The sequence below is a fragment of the Hyperoodon ampullatus genome (genome assembly GCF_949752795.1).
Source record: "Hyperoodon ampullatus genome assembly, chromosome: 13".
In the NCBI taxonomy this organism is placed as follows: Eukaryota; Metazoa; Chordata; class Mammalia; order Artiodactyla; family Ziphiidae; genus Hyperoodon; species Hyperoodon ampullatus.
This window is the reverse complement of record NC_136926.1, coordinates 30,769,947-30,795,753: the sequence shown is the minus strand read 5'-3', so window position 1 is coordinate 30,795,753 and position 25,807 is coordinate 30,769,947. Positions and strand designations below refer to the sequence as shown.

The 25,807-nt window shown below is 45.8% G+C and overlaps 1 protein-coding gene across 1 annotated transcript in view; it reads left to right on the top strand.

Annotated features, from left to right (window-relative positions):
* Positions 1-25,807, top strand: part of RAB31 (RAB31, member RAS oncogene family) — a gene marked incomplete at both ends in the record, with an annotated part of 108,900 nt that overhangs the window by 29,502 nt on the left and 53,591 nt on the right. The window contains 2 exons of the mRNA XM_079717372.1: positions 11,339-11,418; positions 16,228-16,309. Coding sequence (XP_079573498.1) covers positions 11,339-11,418; positions 16,228-16,309 — 162 coding nt within the window. The remainder of the gene's footprint in view (positions 1-11,338; positions 11,419-16,227; positions 16,310-25,807) is intronic.

Here is a 25,807-nt window from a genome sequence, read left to right as displayed (position 1 = left end):
ATCACACCTGTCGCAGGGTGGGGACGCGGGTGGTGTTTGTCAGGAGGCACTAGGGTAAAGGATGGAGGTCCAGAGCTCGGGCTTGGAAGCACGGACTGGGTTCAATTGCTGACCCTTCCTGGGCCTGTTTTCCCAACTGTGATGGGCAATAGTTGTACATCTCTCAGAGATTTGGGCTGAAAATTAAAAAGATGATGCAGGTTAACATGGAGTCTAGCTGAACAAAACGTCAGCCGTCACCATCACCATCATCATGTGACTAACATGGTCGGTGTTGTTAACAGCTCATCGATCATCGTGATTCGGAACTTGGAAGCCCAGAAGCTCCATTTGTCCTGGAGCTTTGCCTGGAGTCTTTGTCTTCTCTTCCCTTTTCCCTGAGTCATCACTTTCGTTGTAATTTTGGCTCAGCTGGGCACGTGCACTTACTTTTTAGCTCAGGTTCACGGCAGCACCCTTGATCTTCACCTCTGTCAGCGGGAACATCCTCCTGTCTGACAAGGTTTCAGATTAGTTTTCCATTCTGGGGGTGGGGGGTGGTGGCTGGTATTTTTCAGCCCAGAGCTGTGCCTCAGCATTAATGACATGGCGTTGGCTCTGCAGTTTAGCATCCAGCCAGCAGTGGAGGGCGGATCTGCAGTCATGTGCTTTCGTCTTTGACCTTCAGCTGGTCTTTGGCTGGGGAGCAGTGGGGGACACCGTGCAGGAATCAGAGGGCACGTATCCATGGCTTTACTGCTTATTGTCAGCAGTGCACCCACTTAAGCTGTTCCTGGGGAATTCATCCACGTGGTCCATCTTCATCTCCAGCCCCAGAAGCCACACTGTCTCTCTCCTTTGGACAATGAAAGTAAGAGGGTGCCCCATCTTTGACCCTGGAGGCTGAGCCCTGCTCAGAGGCTGCCAGGTAAGGGTTCTTCTGGCAGGGGCAGCTGTGATGCAGGCAGCCTTGCGTTTCCTGGACGAATGTCTTAAACTAAGTGTGATAGTTTAGCATTATTCCCAAAGAGCATAGATTGAAAATGTGGGGGCTAGTAATTTCCCTCGAGCTGGAGATTCCCACTGCTGCCTTCTATGTGTGTTTTGTAAAGTCTCTGAAGTGCTTGCAGAAGTGCCGGCTGACCGAAGGAACTTAAGCCATGAGAAAGTCATGCCGGCGTGATAGTTATGGGGATGGCTTTTCTCACACTCTGTAGGCCCAGCCCCCCCTCGGACACACTTCCTCCCTTTCATGCAAGTCCCTTTTCTGACACTAGTGTGGGAATCAAGCCTGGGGCTTGATAGAGTTGACTGTTGTACGTATAGGACGATTCCTCCTATGTCATGGGTCAAAAACTATGGTTATTTAATGGGAACAGTGATAGAGTCAGGAAGGTAGGTTCGTTGTGAGCAGAAGCTAGTATCCCCAGCTTATCAGTACCCTACAGGTGTGTTGACTGTTTGCTCTTGTTTGCAGCCGACAAGGGTGCATGTGCATCCTCTATAATCTAGTGTCGTGATTAAGGATCACAGCAGTTAACTATCTACATCACACAGGATCTCGGTTTGGGGGTCAGCGAAGCATCGAGCATTAATTCAGATGAGCACGTGGTCTGAGGATGCCAGCTGTCAGGCTTGTCCGAGTCGGGATGTAAGAACGGTTCCTTCCTAAAAAGGAGGGTGGCACCCTACTCCCTTGAAAAAGCCCTGCCCCTTCCCCTGTAAACTAAAGCATCTGCCTCCCCATCTTTAGCCTCCCTCCTCCTCCCTTTGTCTTTACCCTTTAAAATTAAATCCCTCTTGCCAGGTGGGTGAGAAGTCGATCTGTGAACTTAGTTCTCACTCCTTTATTCTTTGGCCCCTGAATAAAGCTTGTGCTATGTGTCAAAAACAACAAAAACAAAGACGGCTCCTTCTGTCCTCCCTGCACAGCCCAACATGAGCACCAGGCGAGCTCTCAATGTGGAATCTTAGCTCTGACACGATAGACTGGCCACCGTTATCTGTGAAGATGCCCGGCACATAGTAGATGCTCAATAAAAATGCAGCAGATGAGCGCAGCCTCCTAAATGCCTCTGTTTCCTGTTTTGGTTTCCCTCCAATCCTCTTAAAGTTCCACCCCTGGTGGGTATTGTTGGTTCCACTGCCCTTAGGACAAGTCCAGGCTCCAGAGGCTGGTGGAGAAGAGGGGAGGGGAGGAGGGCGAAGCCTCCTCATCCGAGTTCCGGCGCCCTTGGGGTTCACGGCAGCCCCTCCCACCTGAAGGGTAAGTTCATGGTGTGGCCGTACCAGCCGATCCTAAGGATGGGCAGAGCACCCTGGAAGGTCATTGGGTGCCAGGGCTCTGATGTGTCCGTTTCCAGGACCGTGTCTGCTTCAGGAGCCCATTGGCTGGGGGCAGGGAGCTTGGTGAGAAAGGGGAGGCCAGGTCTCAGTGTTTTATAACCTAACCTGGGCACTGACGTCCATCACTTTCGCCATTTTTCTACTTTTTAGGAGCAAGTCGTTAGGTCCAGGTCACGCACAGGTGACCAAACACCAGGAGTCAGGGATCACTGGGAACCACTTCAGAAGCTGCAATTATGATCATTCTTTATCCTTACTTGCTAGATCTGCAACTCGGGAACCGTGAATATTGAGTGTTTTGTAAGAACACGACAGAATATAACAATAAAATCCCACATTGGTGCCGGGAGCCTATGCAGGCCAGGTGTGTCCCATGGAGCCAGTGGGTTCCCCGCCAGGAACAGGGCAGCTCGTGTCTCTGCCGTTTGTCTGGTGACCTGTCTTGCCCCTTCATCAGCCCACACGTGCGTTGCTTGAGAGGAAACAAAGGTGGTAAAAGAACAGTTGGTTCCTTGGGCAGGAAGTGCGATTTAAGTAAAACACTGGGTTAAAAATTTTTTAGAACAGTTAAGGTCACACCTTCTAAGACTCAGATTCTCTGAAATTTCTGCTTAGCTGCACAGAGTTTGTACATCAGCACAGAGTGCTCTCTGGAAACGCCGAGAAGCAGTGGGAGCTATTATAAGAATAACGGAAGTGAAGGGGTGATGGAACTTGGCCTTCTTCCCCATTTAAGAAGTGTCTTCCTTCTTCTTTTCCTTCTTTAACTTGTCTGAGGAGTCAGGCAGGAGGAGGACTTCTTTCTGAACCGGGGCCGGGAGAGGGATGGGGCCTCTGCTGCCCCCCTTTTCTCATGCCCAATATATGACCTTGGCTTCCCTAGAACTTCTAGGACGTTCCTTTGCCACCAGCAGGGTGGAGAAGCCACCCCCTCTCTGGAGCCAGAGCACTTGATGACGGAAAGATTGCTAGACTTCGGAATCCTCCAGATCTGCCAACTCTGTAATAGCAAGAGGCAAATAAATTTAACAATAGTAGAAAGGGACAGCATTTTTTTTGGCTGCATTGGATCTTCGTTGCTGTGTGCGGGCTTTCTCTAGTTGCAGCGAGTGGGGGCTACTCTTTGTTGCGGTGCGCGGGCTTCTCATTGTGGTGGCTTCTCTTGTTGCAGAGCACAGGCTCTCGGTGCACGGGCTCAATAGTTGTGGCTCACGGGCTTAGTTGCTCCGCAGCATGTGGGATCTTCTTGGACCAGGGATCGAACCCATGTCCCCTGCATTGGCAGGTGGATTCTTAACCACTGCGCTACCAGGACAGCATTTTAAAACAGTATAAATATTTTCTTACTAGGAACAGCTTTTTTGGGGTGGATGACATCCTAGAAGTGAGATCACTGTGCTTTTTAAACACCCATCCAAGAGTCAGAGAAGATCAGGGGTCATCACCAGACAGGCTGCTCTAATTCCCTTCTCTGGAGGGATGCTTCCAAGATTTAAACTTGACCAGTGCTAGGAGGAGACAAGGTGATTTGACTGAAGATCTTTTCACAGGCAATAGAGACAGAACCTGCAGATAATCTAGATAATGGACTTCTCAGACATGGACGTTAAAACATGTATGTTCATTACGTTCAAGGAAATAAAAGTCATGATTTCAAGCTTTGGCATGCAATCAAAAACTGCACAATAGAAATTTTATGGTGAAAAAATACAATAATTGATATCATGAAATCAGTAAATGGGTTCATCATCACATTAGGTACATCTGTAGAAAGAACTGGAAGATAGGTTAGAATAATTCCAAATTGAAACTCAGACAAAAAGATGGAAAATAGAAAAGAATATAAAAGACATATGTGGTAAGGGAAGAAAGTTTAATACAGGCACAGTTGGAGTCCCAGAAGGTGAGAAGAGGTATGATAGACCAGAGACGATGCTCGAAGAAGTGACAGTTGACATTTCTCCATAGAAAATGCCTGGCTGGGTGGCAGGAGCTTTAGTCACTGTCCTTATGACTGTTTGGCCCACTCCTGCTCCTATGAAGGTTGGGATTATTGGCAATATTACTGGAGTCCAAATGCAGGAGACCGTGTTCCCCAAAGATCTCTTTACTCCTGGGGCGTTCTGCTTGGACTGCAGGCCTGGTTCACACTGGCTGCAACCCCCAGGTTGAAAGTAGAGTAAATTTTCCTATGGAAACAATAGTACAAATGGATGTCGGGGTCTTCTGTTGTAGAGTGCTATAGTGCAGGGGCAAGCTTGGGAAATAATCATTTATTTACAGCATTATGTCAACAGAAGAATACACACCTGAGTTTCAAATGATGGGCCAACAAATGCAGTTTGGAACACAGCTGTCAGCCATCCCATTGACGTCTTGGGGTGGCCTGTGTGGTCTCAGTCACTACGGCTCTGTCTTTGATTCCTTTGAAAGTTTAGGTCTGATGTGTAAGTGATCTGGCTGCAGGGATCAGGACTTAATCTTGCCTCCCGTCCTTGTATCTTGCGGACTGCACAGGCACCAGTAAGGCAGTGAGGGCATGGACTCATGCCTTCTGGAGAGAGATGGTTTGGCCAGTGGGTATGGGGGAGGGGAAGTCTGAAGGTCAATGAAGCCTTTGCTGATTATAGGACTGCAGGCAAGTCACATAAACGTTTAGACCACAGCTTCCTAACGTGGAAGTGTGGACAGTACATCTGTCCTCTGAAGGGTTGTCATGAGCACCCAGTGAGATAAAGGAAGTAGACGTGTGCCTATGTTCCCTGTTGAACCATCTAATCATCTCTCTTGGGGCTTTCAGACTCCTCATTTTTGCTTATTTCTTCATATTCTCTAGCAGGATTTTTTTACATTTCTCCTGGGCATTTTTTTTTTTGGGGTGGTACGCGGGCCTCTCACTGTTGTGGCCTCTCCCGTTGCGGAGCACAGGCTCTGGACACGCAGGCTCAGCGGCCATGGCTCACGGGCCCAGCCGCTCCACGGCATGTGGGATCCTCCCAGACCGGGGCACGAACTGGTGTCCCCTGCATCGGCAGGCGGACTCTCAACCACTGCGCCACCAGGGAAGCCCCTCTCCTGGGCCTTTTTTGCACCTCAGACATGGCACCTTATTCCCTCTGTGTGGACTTGAGATTGTGTTCATATACATCTAGAGGATTGTGGACTTTTCCAAGCTGTGTTCACTATTGTCCTTGGGACCTCAATCTAGATGCTTAAATTCATTTATGCTATTTGTATGCTTAAAGTTCGGTCTGTAAGCAGTTTTTCCCATGAGAGTAAACAAAGTCTAGTGCCTCCCCACATGGGCGTCACGTGCAGGAGTGTGTCCAGTGTCCTGGACAAGGCCTTCACTCCCCTGGGTCAGACTCCACCCTGCTCTCAGCTTCCCTCACTTTTGGGCTCAGAGGATCAAACTGTCAGCCACCCCGCAGTTCTGCCTGTTTCTCTCCACCCACAAGACCTGGCTGGCCTCTCTCATCCTCCTAAATTCCTAACTTAACTCCTTCTCGACACATCAGACACTTAAGGCTTTTTAGAAGTAATGTAACGCTTAAAGTCTAAACACTTAAATAAATGGGTGACTGAGTGAAACAAATAAACAAATAAATGTAAAAATCCTTGCTGTTTGGGTTCTGATTGCCAGACCAGAGACAGATGCTGGAGTTATCATTTCCATAGTTCACATTGTGTGCAAATAGTATTCTACCTCTTTGATGGGTTTTTTTTTTTTTTTTGCTGTACGTGGGCCTCTTACTGTTGTGGCCTCTCCCATCACGGAGCACAGGCTCTGGACGTGCAGGCTCAGTGGCCATGGCTCACGGGTCCAGCCGCTCCGCTGCATGTGGGATCTTCCCGGACCGGGGCACGAACCCGTGTCCCCTGCATTGGCAGGCGGACTCTCAACCACTGCACCACCAGGGAAGCCCTCTTTGATGTTTTGATAGGTCTGAGATGAAAGCTTCATGAGTACCATCTATGCCATAATTTATTTAAAATTATGTTTTAGGTGATTTCCACTTTTTATAAATAATACCTCAGTGAACTTTTTTTGTGCTAATTTTCTTCCCTTCTTTTAACTGCATTCTTAGGAATGGAATTCCTGAGTCTGTAGGTCTTGTTATCATTTGCAGTTTCCTTTCCATAAGACACATGTGGATTTATAATATTATCAACAGTATACATTCTTTATTAGTTTCTCAACCTTACTGCCTGTAAAGATGTCTAGAGCGTCTGTAGAGCAGTGCTTCGTGAGTTTGGAGTGGAGTGGCTGGGAGGAGTGGGTGGAAGGTCGGGAGGGGGCAGCTGTCTGTCCTGGGAACCCACCTTGATCGGGCCGTAGTGATTCTCTGCAGAGCTGTGTTGAAAAGGTTCCTGAAATAATGTGTCCTGAGTTGATTTGTGATGTCTTCCATTAGAGCAGTATCATGTAGCAGAGATATAGCTGCCTAGGATTTCCCGTTCTCTATTCTGAGAGGTGGGAACCCTACCTGCAGCCTGTTGCCCTAGTCCAGGAGTGAATTAAGTGACACCTAGAGATTTATGTGGCAGCAGCTGAAAGTTTGTGGTTCGTGATTCCATAATTACAGATTTACACATGATTAATAATTGGGACCGTTCAAACAGCAGAGAGTGTCATGGCAGAATATGTGATTGTTCACAGAGAATTGTATTATTAGCCCCAAATAATAGCAATAACGTCTATGGGAGGAATATCAGAAGAGGGATCCATTTCCCAGGAAGTACCAGGAACCGATAGCTCGGCCTCAAAATGGCTCTGGTATCAACCGTACAAGTTAGGATACAAAGAAATCCTGATTATCCCCCAGGGAGGATTGTACTAAATTTTATTCTTGCTTTGTGCAGTCAGAATTGGTTTTATTCTTGTGGAAGCGACCTAAATGTCCATCGACAGATGAATGGATAAAGAAGATGTGGTATATATCTACTATGGAATATTACTCAGCCATAAGAAGAATGAAATAATGCTGTTTGCAGCAACATGGATGGACCTAGAGATTATCATACTAAGTGAAGTAAACCAGGCAGAAAGACAAATACATGATGTCGCTTATATGTGGAATCTAAAAAAAAAAAAAAAAACAAATGAGCTTATTTACAAAACAGAAATAGAGCCATGGACATAGAAAACAAGCTTATAGTCACCAAAAGGGAAAGGCGGGGAGGGATAAATTAGGAGTTTGGAATTAACATATACACACTGCTGTATATAAAATAGATAAACAACAAAGACCTACTGTACAGCACAGGGAACTGTACTCAATATTTTGTAAGATACTATAAGGGAAAAGAATTTGAACAAGAGTATACAGATATAGATGTGTGTGTATGTATAACTGAATCACTGTGCTGTACACCTGAAACTAACATGACATTATAAATCAACTATACTTCAGTTAAAAAAAAAAACTGGTTTTATTCTAATGCCTCCCCGGTAGTTGGCAATATGTCTCCCTTTCATTAAGGCAAAACCCAGCAGACGTATCTTTAGGACATGTGACTCTACTATGGAAGTAGAGTCTGGAAAGCAATAGTAAAAGCATTCCTTGTGGGTTCTAGAAATGGACTTTTTTTAAAAGAAATTTACATTTGGCAGGGCGGTTGATTTAACCTGATGAGAGCCTTTAAGGATTTCACCGGGACTCAGAAAATTAGGTTCTGACTCTGTGGCCTGCTGTGTGACCTCAGCAGCCACGCAGCTTCCTCTTGTGCAGAGCTAGAGGCTGGACAGGGCTGTGACAGTCTCCTCATCTCAGGAAGCGAATGAGCTTCCTTCCATCGGTGTCAAGTCCACCGGAAGTAACGGGGCCATGGAGAGCCATGAGCAGCCTGGGCCTCGGCCCTTCTCTTTCTCCTCTGCCTCCTTATCCACCCAGGATTTCCTGCTTCAGACCTTTGCGATTTCCTGTGGGATAGTCATGACTCAGGGCGTTTTCCTCCTGTGTGTGTGTGTGTCACGGTCTGAATGAGGTCCTGCAGGAAAAGGAAGTCACCAAGCTGAGTGATTCATGAGAAGCACCGGCATCCTGCCTGGCTCCTCTGCCATCCTCAAGCCGGGCCTTCCCCTCGTGGCTGGAGGGGGAACAGCAGGCACGGGAGGACGAGGTCCTCAGGTCATCACAAAGCCATTGGCCCCGCAAGATGATTTAGGCCGTGCTTTGTAAGAATATTTTCCTTTCGGAGACAAACTAAAATTTTGCCTATCCTTTTGTCCTGTTATTTCCTTCCTGTCAATTGTATAAGAGAGAGAAGTTGGGAGTTAAATTATAAAAAGAAAAGAAACCCTGAGTGTATTTGTTGGAAGAATGAACTTCAATCTAAATTTGAGCAGGCTGGCTGCTTTAACTATGCAGGACCAGGGGTATTTTAGCTTGAGTTACCCAGAGAAGATGATGAATAATTTGGAATTTTGGCTTTGGAACATTTCATCTTTAAGGGGATTTTAAGGGTTGGCCTCGCAGGATCCATGGGCTGTTTGGAGGATTTGGAGCCAGTTTTGAGCTGAGCCCTTGGGTAGAGCAAATGGATGCACTCCAAAACATGCCCCCGGAGCAGAATCCTGACCCCAAGGATGCACCTTCGGGCTGGAGCCCTGGAGCCAGCCCCTCCCTTAGAGGGTGAGCGCAGCGCCCTGCTGCCGGGCGGAGGCTGTCAAGGGGCCGTTGTCCGAGCTGGGAAGGAGGGCGGCCTGGGTGGCAGCCCAGTTCTTCCGTGTCCAGTGTCTCCGGGGCTGCGAGGACCGCAGGATGGCAAGGGTCTGCTCATCCACGGGGGCTTTAAGAGCAGCTGAGATGGGAAGGAGGGCCTTGTGGTTTGCGGGGAGTGAGGAATGTTAGCTGTAGTCCCTCCCGAAGGTGCAGCTCAGAAATAGCGGCGTTGATTTGGAGTCAGAGGAGCTGATGTTTCCATTCTGTCCTCACCTCTCTGAGCTCCGCACAGCAATCCCCACACTGCAGAGAGACAGTGCTTGGTGCGCTTTCCCTGGGGCTCGGGACCACTGCAGGCCGCGTGCACCGGGAGGTGACGCCTTCTGGACACTGACTTTCTGATGAGGATCCTGAGCCCACAGCCCTCTTGCCCCAGGTTTGCTGCCATGGTCCCCTGAATGTAGGAACGAGAGGGCGTGCCCGTAATTCAGATGGGCAGTGGTGTTTCAAATCTCATTTCATATTTCAGTGTCTAGAGAAAAACACCTTTTTTCTGAGTTTCAGCATTTTCTCCTTGATCTGTAGGCTTTTAACGTTATACTTTCAAGAGAAGTGTATCAGTATTTTTTTTTCCTTCTTGGGCTAAATGTGTCTCGTTTCCCTTTCACTATCCCTCTCAAGTCTGTGTGATGCCCTCAGAGCAGGGCGACAGGACTTCTCCGTGCGCCCTGCAGCCACTCTCAAAGCACAGCTGCTGGCAGCTGGGGCAGTTGCTTTGCTCTCCTTCCGCTGCTTTCTGGGCAGTCTCTCGACTTCACCTTGTAACTCTTCCTTTGAAATTTCCACTTCTACCATCGTATTTTTAATTTCTGAGAGGTCCCTCTTAACTTTCTGAATGATCTTCTAAAATCGCATCCTGCCCTTTTTTTTGTGGGTATAAATGTCTGGTATTTCTTAGCTGAGCCTTTCTTTTTAAAAGATTAAAACACATCCCCAAAGCTCTGTTTGCACAGGGGCTTGTGGGTGGGTGCACACGTGGCCTGTAGTTGGGGGACGCCACATATCAGGGTCTGCAGGGTTTTCCTCTTCCCCAGAGGGGCACCCTCGCCCCTTCCATCTGGGGTCCCACAGGCCAGGGCAGTAGCCCCGGGGCCCCCTGAGCTGCATGTGGAGTCCCGAGCCAGCCGGTGGCTGATACACACTTCCTGGAGAGTCAGCCTCCTGGGTCCTTATGGAATGTCCCTCCCCTGGTTATGTGCCTGGGGCACCCAGGGTGTTATTTTGTGCAGCTTTTCACCTGATTCTGATTCCAGCGTTGCCTTCCAGCTCTTGATACCTTCAGGGAATGTGGGTGTGGACTGACTTGCTCTCCTCCCTGCAGGACCTTTGGCTCCAGTGACACACCCTCCCCCAACACTGCTTCTCGCTGTCATCACTGGTCTGATGGTTGTCTCTTCTCCCATCTCTTTGACCTTGTGAATTTGTGTTTTGTATTCCTTGAACCATTTGACCAAGTGTTGTGGAAGGGACTGCAGAAAAACGCATGTGTCCTAGTTCCAGTGTGTAACTGGACCCCTATCCTAATCAGCTTTGAAGAATTATTTAACAGAGAAAGAGCTGAGATGCGACCTTTATATAATTGAGCAAAACTGGAGGTTCTTATGCAGCCATCCGATTCTAGAGAGAAAATGCTAGAAAGGCAATAATTAGAATTCATCATTTTTACAGGGCGATACCTAGAAAAATAGATTACATCTTTTTAGAGTGCTAAAGTTTTGAACAAAATCAATTTTATTTCTAGCAAAACAATGTGATGCATTGCCATATGTCTTAGAACCCTCCAAAAATTTCCAAATTTCTGGAAATAAATGTACTGTGAACATGCCAGTTCTAGGTTACTTATTGTGTATAGATGGGACATGTTTCTTTTTTTTTTTTTTTTTTTTTGTGGTATGCAGGCCTCTCACTGTTGTGGCCTCTCCCGTTGCGGAGCACAGGCTCTGGACGCACAGGCTCAGCGGCCATGGCTCACAGGCCTAGCCGCTCCGCGGCATGTGGGATCTTCCCAGACCGGGGCACGAACCCATGTCCCCTGCATCGGCAGGCGGACTCTCAACCACTGCGCCACCAGGGAAGCCCGGGACGTGTTTCTTAAACTTATTTTTACCATACTACTTTTCATTTTATGAAAGCAATACGAGTTCATTGTTGAAAATGCTGGTATGAAATAGAGGAAGATATCCCCCTTCCCACCAACTGGAAGTAAGCTCCCGTGTCCTGGGTTCTGTTTAGACTCGGTCAGAATCGGCAGCCTTGATCTTCACGGCTGTGTTCTCTTCCTCTTCCAGGACACCGGTGTCGGGAAATCGAGCATCGTGTGTCGCTTTGTCCAGGATCACTTTGACCACAACATCAGCCCAACCATTGGGTGAGTTCTCGTCTGTTCTTCTAATTCACCTTTCCTCCTTTCTCAGCACTCAGAGAGGTCATTCTGTGTCTGAGCCTTCAAGTGGTTTTCATCCCAGCCAGTGAGAACCAATCCCAACTGTAAAGACTTGGACAGAAATTCAGGGACTTTTAGGCAGTGTGTCCGGTCTTACTGTCCCTGTCAATCCCCTCCATCCCCCCAACCAGCCTCCTCACACTGCAGCCTAAGGCCACTTCCTTGATCTCCAAGAGCGTTATTCTGCAAATCATGCTGGCTTTATTTCCAGATGGCAGTCGAGACTTGGGGCAAATCCCTGAGGGTTCTGCTTTGACTCGCCTGCCGGGAAACCGGGAACACATCCACTCACAGCAGAGCTGTCTGCGCAGCCTGTGGGCAGATTGATTTTCCTTTCCTGGCTTAATCCAATGTCAGCATCTCCTTTCTAATGCTTGGGAGGGGAGGGGAGGATTGCTCACCCCAGACCCCGACCTTGGAACGTAGGAGCATTTTCCTGTTCCATTTTCCCCTTTCCTACGGATGCCTTTGCCAGATGCGCTTTTGCTGTGCTGTTTTGCAGGTGCCTGATATTTCACTGTCTTAGAACTTGGCCTGGCTTATTTTTCTCACTGAAGACAGCATGCTCTCTGCAGAGAGCAAGGTTTGGTCTTCCTCAGGAGAGAAACAATGTGTGTATAAATTTTGGGAACTGGGTAGGATTGATGAGGACAGGGCAATGGTCTCCATCAGCCGTAAGTGGAGAAAATTCATGGCGGGCACACAGCAAACTTCTGACTCACAACAAGTGAGTCCTCTGGGAGTCCACCTCCCTCCCACTGTGATCGCTGTGCTGGGGAAAGACCCAAGGCTGTGAGAGGGCAGGGTTTCAGCAGTGAAAGTTCATCCTTATCGTCCTGTGACTCATAAGAAACCCTGGCTGCTGTTCAGGCAGATTGTCGGAGTCCTGAACAGACATGTGTGTGCACCTCCCTTTCTATTTCGACCTTTACAAGGAAATTGTGTTAACTTCTCTGCCAGATTTTGCTTCCCTCGGGGAACGAAGTCAGTTCAGCATTGCTCACGCCCATCGCTCGAGAAGGCAACTAGAGGGAAGAGAAGATGCCTGAGAGTCTGAAGTTGTAAGCTAGCAAGGAGGCTGAAAAAAAACCCCAAACAACCAAAAGAGCAATGGTTGTCAGTCTTCATTTCAAATAGTGATAGTCTTTCTCCTAGTGGCAGGAAATCAGGAACAGAGGGGTGTGTGTGCATGTGTGCATGTACACGCGTGTGTGTGTAGTGTGTCTGCACATATAGGTACATACGTACATATATATATGATACTCATTACTGCTGTGACTAGAGCTGTTCCTCATGGGCTTACTGTGTACCAAGGGGGGGATTTCACAGCTATCATTTCCTCATTTGACCCTACAACAGCCCGTAGATCGTGCAGAATAGATTTGGGAACTGTTTCACAGGTGAGCAAACTGAGGGACTTTGTGAGCCCCCGTTCCACAGGCTGGCGGCGCGGCCTCTGCATTCTCTCCTGACTGTGTCATCAGATTCTTCTTTGACCAGGGTCAAGGCCGTCTCTCAGGTCTCAGATTTACCCACCTCTTATCTGTAAAGTGAAGGGGTTGGCCTGGATTTTTTTTTTTTCCCAGTTAGTAAAGTCTAAGATTTTAAAGGCACAAACTTAGTTTTCTAAGCCTGAGAACTTGTTAAGGGCAGAGTTGCTGTATTATTTATCCCATTGCCTAGAATATATTGAAAAATGAATGAAAGTCTGCTTACATCAAAGTAGAAACAAAAACAAAAATAAGTAACGAGGGCTTCCCTGGTGGAGCAGTGGTTAAGAATCCGCCTGCCAATGTAGGGGACACGGGTTCGAGCCCTGGTCCGGGAAGATCCCACATGCCACGGAGCAACTAAGCCCATGTGCCACAACTACTGAATCTGCGCTCTGGGGCCCGCAAGCCACAACTACTGAGCCCACGTGCCACAACTACTGAAGCCCGCGTGCCTAGAGCCCGTGCTCCGCAACAAGAGAAGCCATGACAATGAGAAGCCCATGCACCGCAACGAAGAGTAGCCCCCGCTCACCACAATTAGAGAAAGCCCGCACACAGCAACGAAGACCCAACACAACCATAAATAAATAAATAAATTTATTAAAAAAAAAAAATAAGTAACGAGACAAAATATTGATATAGCTGTCCACATAAAATTTTAAAAAGCGTTTTTGGAAAAAATTCATAAGCCAAGTTACAGGGCAAAGATTTAACTGGAAAAATATTTTTAAAAATATACTGTTACAAAAAGTTGGTGTAAAATACTCAGAAAGTACATAAGAAAGGGATGAACATCCTAACTGAAAAGTGGGAAAAGGTCATGAACTAAAGATTCACAAAAGCAAAACAAGTGAACAGTAAACACTAAAATGATGTCCAGACTTATGATAACTATAACAAAAACAGGAATGAGATACCATTTACTTTGTGTCATCCTGAAAGATTTGAAAGATTCTTGGTTGGGGAAAAGGTCATCTCCTACACTGTGGTGGGCATATAGGTTGGTACAACCCACCGTTTGGTGAACATAGCAACGTGGAGAATATATGCTTCTAAGAAATAAGTCCAAAGAATAGTTGTACAAGGACACAAAGGTTTAGGTACAACGATATTCATGTAACTATTGTCATAATAGTGAAAAATAGGTGATGAAGATGAACTTACATCCATAACATGGTGTGTAATATGCAGTCCCTTTAGATAATGTTGATCTATATTCATAGAAATAGAAAGATGTCTACAATATATAAAGTGGAGGAAAACCAAAATTTATGTATCATCAATTAGGGGGTAAAAGTTGTGTAAAGATCATTTGGAAGGACATATACCAACTTATTAGCAGTGATTGTGGCTAGGTAGTGAAATTACAGTTGATTTTAGTTTCCTGCTTTATTTTCATTTTTTTTTTTTTTTTTTTTTTTTTGTGGTACGCGGGCCTCTCACTGTTGTGGCCTCTCCCGCTACGGAGCACAGGCTCCGGATGCGCAGGCTCAGCAGCCATGGCTCACGGGCCCAGCCGCTCCGCGGCATATGGGATCCTCCCAGACTGGGGCACGAACCCGTATCCCCTGCATCGGCAGGCGGACTCTCAACCACTGCGCCACCAGGGAGGCCCTATTTTCATTTTTTGAATTTCTTTTTTGTGAAATACTTACATTGCTTTTATAATGAGAAAAGTAGTAAAGATATTTTTATTTTTGGAATATATTTGCTCTGACCGGTAATCTGGGATGTATAGTTTAAGAACTCTTAAAGAAATGAAATGTCATGGGGCAGATGTGATATTGATCATATTAGGTCATATCACTTAGAAAAATACTTAGAATTTCCATTTAGTACAATTGTATGTTGAGAATTAGAACTATTAACCTTGGTGTGTGTGTATGTTGTGGGAACAGTATGGGAATTGCAGGGCCGAATACCTTTCTCCCTGGGACTTCCGTAGTTTGCCGCTTAGTCTTGGGGGAAAGGAGTAGAAATTGAGGAAATATTACTGAGATGAGTGCTGAGTGGTTGGTCGCAGGGCTGGACTCTGCACTGGACCAGGAGGGCCTGCGGGGTCCATGAAAGTGAGAGACGCCCTGACATGTTTCCCCTGCAGACTCTGGTGTGCATCTCCTAAGGAGAACATGAGGAGGACACCATTACTGTACCTAGAAAGTTAGTTCGATTCAATGATAATATCTGACACATAGTCTAAATTTAAATTTCTCCAATTGTCCTCAAAATGTCTTTTGAAGCACTTTTCCTCCTAATCCAGGGTCTCCAGGGTCCAGTCAAGGTCCATCCAGTGCATTTGGTTGTTTTGTCTCTTTCTCTTAATCTAGAACAATTCCCCTGCCTTTTGTTTTGTTTGCTTTTCATGACACTGACTTGTTCCGAGCATTCAGGCCATTGTCTGGTAGAATGTTTCCCATTCCAGGTTTACCCGATTGCTTCCTCATGATTAAATTCAGATTAAACATTTTTGCCCGGAATGCTGCACAGGTGATGCGTGTACTAATCCCATCACATCAGGAGGCTCCTCATGTCTGGCTGTCACAGGATTGGAGAGGCTTGCTATTTTTTAATGAATGGGAAGCTTTATCCAGTACAAGGGTTTTTACATGTTTCCTGAGCACAAAGAAAAAGCTTTAAGGGGAACTATGCAAAAAAAGAAAATAGCAAGTGTTTCATTATCTACAGAGAATTTCAAATCCTTCCTTTTTCTTGGAGAAAACAAATGTTTGTTAAGCTACCCATCTTTATCCCTGCACTTAGGCAAGCAGGATGGGAATGAGATACAGTATTCTAATCATTGCTACCAGTGCTGGATTCATAGAGCAGGGAGTATGCGCCACTGTTTGCACCTCTGCAGGGCCCACACTGTCAAATGCCCGAATACCAACTGTTCTTTCACTCTTCACTGTGGTGATAATATGTTTTTTAAATCTAAGGTTTTATTTTCTTTCCTGATTTCAGGCATAATATCTTAGAACAATTGAAGATAAATGTTTTGGAAACAGTGTTTTGAATGCATTCTTTGCCTTCTCCCCTGCTAAACCCCCCGTTGTACTAACAGGAAATGCAGAATATTTTTTTTGGTGACAGGACTCCACAGCCCTTCTTTCCTCTCCGTGACCCCTGAGAGGACAGCTTCTGGAGTCCTGCAGAGGCTCCACCGTCACCTGTTGGAAACAGGAGTCTTCGTGAAGGTTGTAGGGGTGATCGGTAACGTGGAGATGTCGGTTTTCTTTTTCAGGGCATCTTTTATGACCAAAACAGTGCCTTGTGGAAATGAACTTCATAAGTTCCTCATCTGGGACACTGCTGGTCAGGAACGGGTAAGAACGTGCTGCTGCTGGCTTTCTAGGGAAAATCCTGGGGGAAAAAAATGCCAGCGACCAACTGTTTCTTTGTATTTGGCAAGACTACTGGTTGTGAGTGATAGAAACCCAGCTTGACATAATTTAAGCAAAAAAGGAAATGTACTCTTCAGCTATGAGAAAAAGAAGGGGGCAAAATCATCTTAGGGTGAGGCTGAGTTCCATTCCTGCCAACGTGCTGTCCAGGGCGTCTGTCTCTATTCGGTTTTCTTGGCTTGCTTACCTTTATTTTATTTATTTTTAATTTTTTAAATTAATTAATTTATTTATATTTTTGGTTGCACTGGGTCTTCATTGTTGCGTGCGGGCTTTCTCTAGTGGCGAGTAGGGGCTATTCTTCATTGCGGTGCTAGGGCTTCTCGTTGCAGTGGCTTTTCTTGCTGCAGAGCACGGGCTCTAGGTGCGAGGGCTTCAGTAGTTGTGGCGCACGGGCTTCCTTGCTCCGCGGCATGTGGGATCTTCCCAGAGTAGGGCTCGAACCCCTGTCCCCTGCATTGGCAGGCGGATTCTTAACCACTGTGCCACCAGGGAAGTCCTTGGCTTGCTTACCTTTAAATTGACTTAATTTTTAGGCTGACCCACCAGCTTCCCTTCCACGAGGGTGGCAAAGAGGCCTCATCAGCAACCCCAGGAAGCAGGCATCTCTTCCCAGACCTGCCCCTGGGGTCCTCCTCCACCTGGTCATGTGCTCGGGGGCTGTGGCGCCCCTGCTGGTGGGGCCAGGCAGTACACTTACCCCTGGAGGTGTAGGCTACGCTCAGCTGCGCCTGAACCCTGCTGGCTGGGAGCCGGACGGGCTTTGTTCCCTGAGGAAAGTCTGGGTTCTCTTGCTTGGAAACAGGGCAATGGACATTGGGTTACCAGAAACAGCAGATGACTGCTTTCTTATTCCTGATTCTTTTTCTTTGCTGAAAATATTTATGGAGATTACTCATGAACCTCACATCTTTAGATTTTAAAAAGTGAAATAACAAACACCAGCAGACTGTCTAGAACAGAGAATGTGTGTAGTAAGTAGAGCGTATGTTATCAAAGTTGAGAGGGGTGGCCAGGAGAAGTGAACACAGTGGTAACCAATACTTTGTCTTCAACAAGAGCTTTCAGCCTGATCAAAACTTTCACCAGAGCTTGTGATCGTGGAGTGACAGGTTGAACTTCCCCTGATCTGGTCCCAGCTCAGATGTCACCTTCTCTGCTCACCCTGCCTAGAATGTCAGCACTTCCTCCCCGCCCTCCCCACCCCATTTTTCTCCATAGCCCTTACCAGCCTCTAATACACTATTGAATTCACTTATCGATTCTGTGGACCGTCTCCCTCTCAAAGAAAGAGAATCCAGGGTTCAGGATAATCCATCATTTTTCATCATCAGTTCCTAACAAATCAATATGTGTTTATATAATTTTCATTTTCTATAAATCCACTCTTAAAATGAACATTCCAGCGTTTGTAGATTAAGGCGTTTCAGAGATTTCCTTTTCTTTAATTGGGACGAATCTTCTGTCCTACAAATGCTAACCTCATTAGAATGTCTTCTATTTCTCTGCGGAATTGAGATTGCAGATATGCACATATGAAGCTGCTGCCTGGGGCACCTCTTTCTCTCTGTTTCCTGAAGTGAGGGGGATGGATTCCAGGGGAAATGTCTTCTTAGGGACCTCTTGTGCATGTACTTGTGTGTTCTCTGTAGTAGATCTGCTAGTTTTTTGTTTTGGGAGTTTGAGGGGTTGTTATTTAAACTTAAGCAGTGAGATTTTCTTGCTCCCCTTTTTACTTTTGCCCATGAAATAGTTGCTTTTGCAGCTTCTTTTAATGAGTGTAATAAGTCAATTTTACATAGATCTGGCAGCACTGTGGCTTCTACCGCCGGCTGCCGTGTCCTGAAGGCTTGTTGTGCTCCAGCCCTGTGCTGAGTGCCTTCTGTGCACCAATGCATTTAGTCTGCTCACAACACTCTGAGCTGGGGACTTTATCTCCATTTACAGGGGAGGTCACCCAGGCACAGAGAGGTTAAGTAACTTGCTCAAGATCACACAGCTAATAAGGTATAAAGCTGAAATTTGAATCCAGCAGTCTGGGTCCTGTGCTTTATAGTTCTGTTATGATAGAAAAATCATACAAAACCATACAGTTGAAAGTAAAATTATCCAAAATCCCAACCCCCAGATATTTCCACTGTTGACATTAGGTGACCATCCTTCAGATAGCTCACTGTGTGTGCGGATAATTTCATATCAGTGGGATCATGAGTCTTTATAATCTGCCGTTTTCACTTGATAATAGTGTCCTTAAAGGGAGATTTCTGTATAATCTAAACAGGACATTTGACATTTAGTTACTTATTCCAATAAAATATTCAAGGGGTCGATTGCTTTTGATGAAATTTGGCTCTAAAGTGACTATTTTAGTTTGGAGTCTGGCCCACTTAGCATCTCAAAGCAACATAGCAATAAAATTTTTTTCATATGACTGTATTTTTAATTCTTCTAATTGCTTTTCTAAAATTTGACTCTTAGAGGTTATAGACACCTGTGACTATATTACTGGGCCTATAATTTGAAAAGTGTTAGCCTTGTAAGTGCAAGGCACAGCTCCGTACTAGTGATTCTCTTTATACTTCAGGGAAGAGGGATGGGGTTTGGGTGGTAACTTCAGGTGAATCCAGTTTGTGAAGAGCAAGTGAGCTGTATCCACTCAGACTCTTGGTCGTCCGATCCCTCTGACCCTCGAAGGGCTGGTGTGTGACTCCCGGCTGACCTTGTCTGTGGTCCCCCTGTGCGGTCCCCCGTCTCTCCAGGATGGCAGTCTTTCAGTCGTTTTGGAAGCTCATTGCGGGACTTAATCGTGCTGGTAATGACGTTGCCTCATGTTTGAGCTAAAAATAAATTCCCTGCTGTTGCTGGTGCAGAGTGCTGTTGGTTCTCTCATTAATTGTTGGAGTCCAGTGCGTTTTATTTTCCCTCCTTATCTTCATAGAAATCTGCTGCTGTTCTCCTTAGTTTTCACAACGCTAAACAAACCCAATCTCTTTGGATTTATGAATTGACAATATCAAGACAGATCTCTGTGTCCTCAAGGAGGGAGACTGTTGAGTGCAGTGCTTTGCATATGTTAATTCCTCAAAATTAGACCAAGCCTGTGTCTGCCTGGCACACACAGCACTTCCGTCGATGCGCTACTTACTGCCGGTACTAATCCTGCATTATACGTGTGGCACAGATTCGAACTCTTGAAAGTTTATTTTTCCCTCTGGGCACTGAAGATGTAAAAGGATCCCGGTTCTCCTGTCCTTGTATAAGAGTGCATTCATTCTTTTTTTGTTTTAAATTTTATTGAAGTATAGTTGATTTACAGTGTTGTGTTGATTTCTGCTGTATAGCAAAGTGACTCACTTATACATATATATATTCTTTTCCATTACAGTTTATCACAGGATATTGAATATAGTTCCCTGTGCTGTACAGTAGGACCTTGTTGTTTATCCACCCTATATATAATAGTTTGCCTCTGCTAATCCCAAACTCCCAGTCCTTCCATGCCCACCCCCCATTGGCAACCACAAGTCTGTTCTCTCTGTCTGTGAGTGTGTTTCTGTTTCATAGATACGTTCATTTGTGTCATACTTTAGATTTCACATATAAATGATATCATATGGTATTTGTCTTTCTCTTTCTGACTTCATTTAGTATGATAATCTCTAGGTCCATCCATGTTGCTGCAAATGGCATTATTTCATTCTTTTTGTGGCTGAGTAGTATTCCATTGTGTATATGTATCACATCTTCTTTATCCATTCCTCTGTTCAGGGACATTTAGGTTGTTTCCATGTCTTGGCTATTGTGAATAGTGCTGCTATGAACATAGGGGTACATGTATCTTTTCAAACTAGAGTTTTATCTGGGTGTAAGAGTGTGTTCTTTATTGATACGTTGTCTTAATTTTGCTTTTAGTTCAGCCATATATGATGGGCATCCTCCAGTTCTTTCAATGGCAAATGGTAATCCACCGAGTGCCTCTGTAAGAAAAATGGTTTTAAAAAAATGTAACCATTTCCAATTGATTGTTGAATCCAGTTTGTTAAAAGCTTACCATTTTTGAGATTTGTGCATTTACTTTGCTGCTCCCCAGAGGGGTGTTGCAAGGGAAGAGTGCCCGTGTTGGAGCTCGGTGGGGGCTTTTGGGGTTTCCATCCTGCCCTGTTCTCATGGGTGCTGGTTTCCGCTCCATGCTGATCTGTGAGGAGGAGCAGCGGTAGGTGAGCAAAGCCCCTAGAAGGATGTACTCAGGAACTGCAGCTCAGAGAGAACCCCAGGAAGAGAAAGGAATTTAGCTGCCCAGGTCTGTCCTCCCATCGTCAGAATTTGTGAGGAGAGATGAGACTTCTGTCTCACGGTATCAACACGTCATTCCTTCCCTCCGAGTTTCCTTTGATTTCCTCCTTTGTTTTTTCACTTAAACTGGGGACCAGCATATCCTCATTGCTATTAAATATCACAATGTGAGATGCAACCTTCACTTTCTAGATGTGTGCTTCCAGATCCTTCTGTGCCTGCTTTAAAACACAATCACAATCTATACAATAACGCCATTGAAAATGTCAGTATCTTGGAAAAATGTCAGGCTTCCTTCTCTTGGTCTGATCCATCAGAGCAGCATTATTTTAAGAATCTAACCTGGAAAAATATTAGCATCATCTTATTCTTTTTTTTTAATTAATTAATTAATTTTATTTATTTATTTTTGGCTGCGTTGGGTCTTTGCTGCTGCACGCGGGCTTTCTCTAGCTGTGGCGAGCGGGGGCTACTCTTTGTCGCGGTGCGTGGGCTTCTCACTGCGGTGGCTTCTCTTGTTGTGGCTCACGGGCTCTAGTGCGCAGGCTCAGTAGTTGTGGTGCACGGGCTTAGTTCCTCTGTGGCATGTGGGATCTTCCCGGACCAGAACCCAAACCTGTGTCCCCTGCATTGGCAGGCGGATTCTTAACCATTGTGCCACCAGGGAAGCCCTCATCTTATTCTTTTGTTTCATTTGGTTAGAGTCAGTGTTATAGCTGTCTGTCTTTCCTAGTGGACTGCCTGTCTTTCCTAGTGGACTGCCTGAGCTGTAATGGTTGCATTTGTGTAGTTTTGATTTCAAATGAACCACAGTCACAGACGCCACAAAGGCGAGTTGATGATTCCGTTATTAGCATAAAAACTCTCCAGTCCTCTGCAAACATCTGAAGTTGGATAGACTGGCTTCTGAAATCAAGCTCATTGTTTTATCCTTTTTAAGGATGAAATTGAAGAACACACATAAAGACTAAAAAATAGCCTCCCCTCAAATCCCCCAGCCCTCGGCTAATTTCAGTCTCTAGATTTTCCTAATCTGGACATTTCATATAAATGGACTCATGCAGTCTGGGGGTTTTCTGACTGTCTACTTTCACTGAGCATCATGTCATCAAGGTTGATCCGTGTTGTAGCTGGGTCAGTACTTCCTCCTTACAGCTGTTTATGTTCCATCATATGCATTACTACATTTTGTTTATCCATCCGTCAGTCGATGGACGTTTGGGTTGTTTACACTTTTTGGCTTTTATGAATAAATGATGCTGTGAACATTCTTGTACAAGGTTTTGTGCAGATGCATTTTAAAAAATCTCTTGGGTGTGTATCTAGGGGTGAAATTGGTCGTGACTCTTAAGTTTAGCATTCTGAGGAGCTGCCAAGCTGTTTTCCAAAGTGGTTGCACCATTTTATATTCCTACCAGCAATGCATGAGGTTCCAATTTCTCCACATTTTCGCCAACACTTGTCTTTGCCTAACTCAGGGTCACTGGATTTACTCCTGTATGTTCGTCTGAGAGTTTTATAGTCTTAGTTCTTACATTTAGCTCTCTGATCATTTGTTGTTACTTTTTGTGTATCTTGGTAAGAAAGGAATTCAGCTTCATTCTTTGTATGTCAGTATTATACACACAATTGAAAAGACTATTCTTTGCCCAGTTAGTTGTCTTGGCACCTTTGTTGAAGATCAATTGGCCACACGTGTGAGGGTTTAATTCCTGACTCTCGGTCCTATTCCTTTGATCTAAAATTTTCCTGTAGCTTTGTAGTAAGCTTTGAAATTGGAAAGTATGAGTCCTCCAACTTTGTTTTTCTTTTTCAAGGTTCTTTTGGCTCTTCTGGGTCCCTTGCATTTCCATGTGAATTTTAGGATCAGCTTGTAAATGTTTATCAAAAAAAACTACAGCTAGGATTTTGATAGGGATTGTATTGAATCCATAGTGAATTTGACGTTGCCTACTCCTTAAAACTTTAAATTATAAGTGATAAGTGAGTTTCACACTGTCTTTCATCTTTTTGGAGATTACTCGTGATTTGGAAGTACAGTCTTGACCTCAGAGTAGTACCTGAAGAAAAAATGTTGAATAAAGTATTAAATCTTTTAAATGTTTAAGTGTGGTCCCTGTAGTAAATTCATGTAGTACCATAAACAAGGTCATATTTGTGAAGTTATCACTTACAATGTACCAAACCATTATTAGACTTGAAATTTATGGTATTTGACTAAATATATTTTTTAAAAGAAGGAATCAGTCATCAAAGTAGTAGTATTTGCAGCTGATTTAGTTTTATTTCAGCAATATTATCTAACCCAAGACCAGACTTTATGACTTAATACATACTGCTAATGCTAATGGGATAATATTCTGAAACCCATTGATTCAAAAGGCTTATGGTCACTTTCCTGGTGAGTGCACAGACTTTTTTTTCCCCCCAATTGTGAGAGATTTAATAGATTCCATAAAATATATACTAAAGAGCTATATTGGCACCACCCGGGTTTGTTTAATCTTTACTTGTTCCTTCTGTCGGGAGTTTACCTTGAGCCCCGGGTGCCTAAAGAAGGAAGAGTCACTGAGACCCCAGGAGCTGACAGCTTCGTGGGTGCAGTTGTGAAAACTTGGGTGCCCGGGCTGGTTAGTGGTACTGCTTGTTCCCCTACTTCAGCTGAATTCTGCCAGCACCTACCAGTCTCCCATCATTTGGAAACTTAGGTGATTGGAGGTCGGGTGCTGGGATGCAGCTGAGAATGCCGTGGCCTCACTGCTGGGTCTGAATGGGTCCTTGAGAAGGAAAAGAGAACTGAAGACAGCAAGTATCTGAGGTCAAGTTCAGGCTCTTTTATAAACATCAAAAGAAACCTGTCTGCTCTCGTTCCTTCTTTCTCAGGACACTGGAGTCCATGGTCAGGAAAGTGGTTCACTATTCATAGGCTGCAGCTAAAGTCAGAGGAGATTTTGGCCTTCAGGAAACCTTGAAGAAAGAGGCCTCTTACAGGCTCCAAATGAGCTGCTCTTTGTTTTCTCCCCCGCTCGCCTTGCAGCCCCTGGAAAGAGAGGCCCAGCTCCCAGCGCGGAGCACACACTTGGAGCACTGCTGGGGGGGCTCCACCCTGGGGCGCCTCCTCACAAACTTCCATGGGGGTCTCCCTTCAGTGGGAGGAGGTAGAGTACGTGCACCCCCCTCCCCCAGAGAACAGTGCTGTCACAGTGTGAATCGGGGTCCGAATAAGGGAACTACCCCCTCGCTCCATCACCCACCAAGAGCGCTCCCAGAAAGGAAAACTGGATGAAGGTTTTGTGGGAAGGAGACAGCTTAGAAACCTGCAGCTGTGCTGTGTGCTATTAAAATGCGATCAACAGCTGTCGACGGGGCCGGGTCACAGCAGCTCCTCTTATTTGTTTATTTATATTTTTATTTTTTTAAATTTTTATTGGAGTAGAGTTGATTTAAAATGTTGAGTTAGTTTCTATTGTACAGCAAAGGGAATGAGTTATACATATACATATCTCCACTCTTTTTTAGATTCTTTTCCCATATAGGCCATTACAAAGCACTGAGTAGAGTTCCCTGTGCTATACAGTAGGTTCTCATTAGTCATCTATTTTATATATGGTGGTGTTTATATGTCAATCCCAACCTTACAATTTGTCCCTCCCCTCCCCTCCCCCTCCCTGGTAACCATAAGTTTGTTTTCTACATCTGTGACTCTATTTATGTTTTGTAAATAAGATCGTTTGTACCAGTTTTTTTAGTTTCCACATATAAGGACTATCATGTGATACCTGTCTTTGTCTGACTTACTTCACTCTCTATGACAGTCTCTAGGTCCATCCACATTGCTGCACATGACATTATTTCGTTCTTTTTTTAGCGGCTCCTCGTAGAAGAAGCCCCAGGAGTCTCCTTTAGTTAAAAGTGGTACAGCCCAAGAGGGGCAGTTACCTGGCAGCAGAAACTACAGGAAAAAAGCCTGATGGTGGTGTGGGAGAGGGGACAGAGCTAGTTGCTCATAGACCTGGTCCCCAGGGTTGTGCAGTGTGTGGGTGTTGGTGTCATTTAGGAAAAGAGGACTTTAGGTGGAGAGTTGCCCTCCTGTGTGTCAGAGGTGCTGCTGACAGGAGAGCAAGAGGAAGGACACGTCCATGTACTAAAATAATAAATCCTTCGGGAAGCACTGTAAACGTCTCTGCCCTCGGCCAGTGGGATGGGACACTGGAAGTGGGGAAGGGGATGGGGAGTGGGGATCCGGGAGTGGGGGCGGGGAGCTCAGCCCTGAGCTGGTCTGAAGGGGACCCAGCCCCGTGCCCTCTGCGTCCTCCCCATCATGACAGACCCCACTATCTTCCTTTGTTCCCCAGAGGGCATCTCCCCGTCCTGTGGAGGGATGTGACTCCTCTAGATGAAGATGCTTCGATAGTTGGGCTTTTACCGTGTGTGTCTAGTCTGGGACGTGACACCCTAAGTGGCTTCTAATTGTGAGGCATGGTCTATGCCGCTTGGGTTGAGGCCAGTTTCCCTCTGTGACTCTCAAGCAACCTGGGGCAGAGAGCAGGTCGTGTCTACGTGGAGACAGAGGAGTGTCCTCTGAGAGGGACCTCACCGTGTGTGCCTTTATCTCCAGAACAGCCCCTCTGAAGGCGGCGCCTCCACCCTCCAATCCAAGGAAAATGTGCGCTTTGGAGGACAGGGATTTGTCTGTCTTCTTCACCTTCTCTCTTTCCTGTGGCTTCAAACAACCCGGGCTCACGCTGTCACAGGTCTGGGCAGGTTCCTTCGCAGAGGCTCTGGGGAGAATCCGTTTCCTGGCCTTTTACAGAGTCTGCCCACAGTCTTTGGTTTGTGGCTTCTTTGTCCATCTTCAAAGCCCGCAGCAGAGCATCTTCAAGTCTCTCTGACTCTCCTGCCTCCCTCTTCCATGTGAGAGGACCCTTGTGATGACACTGGGCCCACCTGGTAACCCAGGGACATTGTCCATCCCAGGGTCAGCTGGCCAGGAACCCAGTGCCCGTCGCTGTGCACCGTAACATCACTGCAGGTCCAGGGATTAGGTGGAAACCTTTGGGGGCTGTTATCCTACCTACCAACCCTGAGTCTCCATGGCTTAGAGCGGTCCCTGTCACGTGTCAGGTG